Genomic DNA, 5,043 nt, shown 5'->3' with positions numbered 1-5,043 from the left:
GGGGCTCGGGAGGTGCCCGGGGGGGCGGGGGCGGCCCCGGCGGTGGAACCGGGGCTTCTCCCGTTCGCTGCCTCCGGTACCGACCGCTCTCCCTTCCCTGTGCTCCCGTGCCTTTCCCCGCCGCCCTTTTCCTTCTCGTCCCGTCCCTGTTCCCTCCCGCTTTTCCCTTTTTGCCTCTTTTTCTCCTTTTTTTTTTCTCCTTTTTTTTCTCATTTTTTTCCTCCTTTTTTTCTCCTTTTTCCCTCCTTTTTCCCCCTCTTTTTTATTTTCTCCCTTTTTTCTCCTCCTTTTTTCCCTCCTTTTTTTTCTCCTTTTTTTCCACCTTTTCCTCCTCCTCTTCCCCTTTTTCTTTCGGTTTCCCCTTTTCCCCTTCCTCCTTTTCCTTTCCCTTCTTCTTCCTCCTTTCCCTTTTCTCTCTTTTCCTCCCTTTTTTCTCTTTTTTCTCTTTTTCCTTCCCTTTTCCTCCGCTTTTCCCCCCTTTCCCCTCTCCCTTTCCCTCCCGTTTTTTCCCCTTTCCCTTTTTTTCTTTTCCCTTCTCCTTCCCCTTTTTCTTTTCCCCTGTTCCATTTTCCTTTCCCTTTCCCTTCTGTTTTTCCCTTTTTCTCTTTCTCTTTCCCTTTTCCTCCCCTTTTCCCATATTCCCATTTCCCCCTTTTTCCTCTTTTTTCTGCTTTTTCCCATTCCCATTTCCTTTCCCATATTCCCATTTTTCCTTTTCCCCATTTCCCCCCCTTTTCCCCCCTTTTCCTTCATCCCCATATTCCCATTCCCTTTTTTCCTTTTCCCCCATTCCCATTTCCCCTTTTTCCCTTTTTCCCCCTTTCCCCCATTTCCCCTTTTTCCCTTTTTCCCCCCTTTTCCCCCATTTCCCACATTCCCATTTCTCCCCTTTCCCCCATTCCCATTTCCCCATTTCCCTTTTCCCCTTTTTCCCTTTTTCCCCCTTTCCCCCATTTCCCCTTTTTCCCTTTTTCCCCCCTTTTCCCCCATTTCCCACATTCCCATTTCTCCCCTTTCCCCCATTCCCATTTCCCCATTTCCCTTTCCCCCTTTCTCCCTTTTTCCCATTCCCATTTCCCCTTTCCCCTCTTTTCCTCATTTTCACCTTTTTTTACCCCCATTTCCCCCCCTCTTTCCTTCCCTCTTCCCAATTTTTCCCTTTTCCCCCCCCTTTTCCCCATTTCCCCCCATTTTTCCCCCTTTTTATTCACTTTTTTTTTTATATTTTCTCTCTCCCTTTTTGCCCAAAATCCCGGGAATTCTCCCCGTTTCCCCCCCCGGGGTTGGATTAATTATTAATAATTAATTAATTTTATTTGGGTTGGGTTTTCCCCCCCGGAATTCCCGCGCCGGGGTTTCGCCGATCGTGGAATAAAAAACGCTGCGAGTTTGGTTTTGTATAAAAAACGCCAAAAAAAAACAACACAAAAAATGGAATTTTCGGGTTTTTCCACCCCGTTTTTATCCCCAAAAAAATCCCCAAAAATTTAAAGGGAGGGGGAGGGGGGAAAGGGGCGAAAAATGGGAATTAAAATTCAAAATATTTTCGTTAAAATGGGAATTTAAGGAGGGAAAAAATGACGGAAATTGGGAATTTAAATTCAAATTTTGGAGGTTTAAGTGGAAATTGACAAAAATTTGGAATTTAAAATTCAAATTTTTTAAAGATTTAGGTGGAAATTGACAGAAATTGGGAAGTTAAATGCAAATTTTGAAGATTTAAGTGGAAATAGAGAATTTAAAATCTAAATTTTGGAGATTTAAGTGGAAATAGAGAATTTAAAATAGGTTTTTGGGGGATTTGGGGAGGTTTAGAGGGAATTTGGGGAGATTTGGGGAGGTTTTGGAGAGGTTTTGGAGAGGTTTTGGGGAACTTTAGGGGGGATTTGGGGAGGTTTTTGGGGGATTTGGTGAAGTTTTGGGGCGTTCTGGGTGGGATTTGGGGTTTTGGGGGAGATTTAGGGGAGATTTGGGGAGGTTTTGGGGCGTTCCGGGTGGGATTTGGGGTTTTGGGGGAGGTTTTTGGGGGATTTGGGGAGGTTTAGAGGGAATTTGGGGAGGTTTTGGAGAGGTTTGGGGAGGTTTTGGGGAACTTTAGGGGGGATTTGGGGAGGTTTTGGGGGGATTTGGTGAAGTTTTGGGGCGTTCTGGGGTGGATTTGGGATTTTGGGGGAGGTTTTTGGGGGATTTAGGGAGGTGTTGGGGCGTTCTGGGTGGGATTTGGGGTTTTGGGGAGGTTTTGGGTGGGGTTTTGGGAGGATTTGAAGATTGGGAGGGTTTTGGAGAAGTTTTGGGAGGTTTTGGGGTGTTGGGAGAAGTTTTTGGGGGATATTAAGGGGTTTTGAGGAGCTTTTGGGGAGATTTTGGGGTGTTTTGGTGGCTTTTGGGATGTTTTGGTGTTGTTTTGGGATGTTTTGGGGATATTTTGTGAGCTTTTGGGGGTGTTTTAGGAAGGATTTGAGGTTTTGGGGAGATTTTGGGGTTTTGAGGAGGTTTTGGGGTTGTTTTGGGGCAGGTTTTGGGGATTTTTTGGGGGTGTTTGGGGCTGTTTTGGGGTTGTTTTGGGGCAGGTTTTTGGGGCAGGTTTTGGGGTGGTTTTTGGGGATTGTTTTGGGGATTTTTTGGGGGTGTTTGGGGCTGTTTTGGGGTTTTGGGGTGGTTTTGGGGTGGTTTTGGAGGGTATTTTGGGGCAGGTTTTGGAGTGTTTTGGGCTGATTTTGGGGTGGCTTTGGGCTGGTTTTGGGGTTGTTTTGGGGCAGGTTTTTGGGGCAGGTTTTGGGGTGGTTTTTGGGGATTGTTTTGGGGATTTTTTGGGGGTGTTTGGGGCTGTTTTGGGGTTGTTTTGGGGCAGGTTTTGGAGGTGTTTTGCTGTGGTTTTGGGGTGCTTGGGGCAGGTATTTGGGGCGAGATTTTGGAGTTGTTTTGGGGGTGTTTTAGGGCAGGTTTTGCTGTGCTTTTGGGGCAGTTTTGGAGGATTTTGGGGTGGTTTTAGGGTGTCTTTGGGCTGGTTTTGGGGCTGTTTTGAGGCAGTAGTGGGGCAGATTTTGGGGTGTTTTGGTCTGGTTTTGGGGTGTGTTTGGGCTGGTTTTGGGGCAGGTTTTGGGCTGGTTTTGGGTCTGTTCTGAGGCAGTTTTGGGGTTGTTTTGTGGTGGATTTGGTCTGGTTTTGGGGCAGTTTTGTGGTGTTTGGGCTGGTTTTGGGCTGGTTTTGGGGCAGGTTTTGGGCTGGTTTTGGAGGGTATTTTGGGCTGATTTTGGGGTGGCTTTGGGCTGGTTTTGGGGCAGGTTCTGGGCTGGTTTTGGGGTGATTTTGGGGTTGTTTTGGGACAGGATTTGGTATGGTTTTGGAGGGTGTTTTTGGGGTTGTTTTGAGGCAGTTTTGGGGTTTTGAGGCAGTTTTGGGGTAGGTTTTGGGGTGTTTTGCGGTAGTTTTGGGGCAGTTTTGGGGTGTGTTTGGGCTGGTTTTGGGGCAGTTTTGGGGTGGTTTTGGGGCAGGTTTTGGAGTGTGTTTGGGGAGGTTTGGGGGTGATTTTGGGCAGGTTTTGGGGTGATTTTGGGCAGGTTTTGGGGTGGTTTTGGGGCCGTTTTGGGGTGATTTTGGGCTGGTTTTGGGGCAGGTTTTGGGGCGGTTTTGGGGTGTTCTGGGCTGTGTTTGTGTCCCCATTTCCTTGACGGCGGGGCAGCCCCGAGGACTCGATCCGGGACCTGAAGAAGCTGATAGCGGCCCAGACCGGCACGCGCTGGGACAAGATCGTGCTCAAAAAATGGTCTGGGGGCACTGGGGGGCACCCCGGGGGTTTGGGGGGTCAGGAGGGAGCCCCGGGGTTTTGGGGCTCCCTGAGGGGGGTGCTGCCTGCTCTGGGGTTTTGGGGAGGGGGTGACGCCCCCCCCCCTTCCCCTCCCCCCAGGCACACGATCTTCAAAGACCACGCCCCCCCCTTCCCCTCCCCCCAGGTACACGATCTTCAAAGACCACGTCACGCTTGGGGACTGTATCCACCCAAAAACCCCCAGAACCCCAAATTCCCAACCCCAAACATCCCCCAGAACCCAAAAAAACCCAGAACCCCAAAAACCCGACCCCTAAAACCCCTCAGAACCCCCAGAACCCCAAAACCCCAAAAACACCAAACCCCAAAAACCCCCCAAAACCCCAAACCCCAAAAACCCCTCAGAACCCCAAAACCTCCCCTAAAACCCAAACATCCCCAGAATCCCAAACCCCCCAGAGCCCCAAAAACCCCCCAGAGCCCCAAAAATCCCCCAGGAACTCTCCCCAAAAACATTGAACCCCAAAAACCCAACCCCAAACACCCCAGAACCCCAAATTTGTTTCCTTGACGGCGGCTCCAGATGAGATCCACGACGGGATGAACCTGGAGCTCTACTACCAGTAGGGCCCCACCAGTCCAGACCAGTACAACCCAGTCCAGACCGGTCTGGACCAGCCCAACCCAGTGCAGCCCCCCCAGTCCAGCCCAGTGCTCCCAGTATATCCCAGTCCAGCCCAGTCCCCTCCCCCATTTCCGGCCTAGCCCCGTTTGTTGATCAATAAAAGCGATTTTTGGGCCTCCGGGCGATTTTTGGCATTTTCTGGCCATATCGCAGGGGTTGTGTCGGGATATCGCGATTTTAAGGCGCCATCTGGTGGTTGTGTCGCGATATCGCGATTTTAAGGCGACTTCCGGGGGTTGTGTCGCGATATCGCGATTTTCCGGCGGCGTATCGCGATGTTTCCTGCGGGGGTGCCCGAGCCCGGATCCCGGCAGGACGAGCCCCGCGGCACCGGGGAACGGCCGGCGACAGGAGGAGAATCGCGACAGCGGCTCGGACCAGGCGCTGCTCGGGGCAGCCCCGTCACCATGGCAGCGGGGGCCTTCCTTGGCGCGGCGCTCCTCGTTGCTACGGCAACGGCGGGTTTCCAATCAGGCGCTGCTCAAGGCAGGCCCGTCACCATGGCAGCGGGGGCCTTCCTTGGCGCGGCGCGCCTCGTTGCTACGGTAACGACGGGTTTCCAATCAGGCGCCGAGCGGGGCAGCCCTGT

General features: G+C 51.4%; 1 protein-coding gene across 1 annotated transcript in view; it reads left to right on the top strand.

The window, feature by feature from the left end:
* UBL5 (ubiquitin like 5) overlaps positions 1-4,579 on the top strand; it is a 5,432-nt gene extending 853 nt beyond the window's left edge. Inside the window, exons 2-4 of the mRNA XM_039718212.1 lie at positions 3,683-3,766; positions 3,954-3,991; positions 4,353-4,579. Of these exons, the coding sequence (XP_039574146.1) occupies positions 3,683-3,766; positions 3,954-3,991; positions 4,353-4,396 (166 nt within the window). The 3' untranslated portion in view covers positions 4,397-4,579. The remainder of the gene's footprint in view (positions 1-3,682; positions 3,767-3,953; positions 3,992-4,352) is intronic.
* Positions 4,580-5,043: the final 464 nt, after the last annotated feature.

The sequence above is a fragment of the Passer montanus genome, unplaced genomic scaffold, assembly GCF_014805655.1.
Source record: "Passer montanus isolate IOZ18808 unplaced genomic scaffold, ASM1480565v1 scaffold394, whole genome shotgun sequence".
In the NCBI taxonomy this organism is placed as follows: domain Eukaryota; kingdom Metazoa; phylum Chordata; class Aves; order Passeriformes; family Passeridae; genus Passer; species Passer montanus.
The sequence above is the reverse complement of the archived record's forward strand: the minus strand, read 5'-3'. Positions and strand labels throughout refer to the sequence as shown.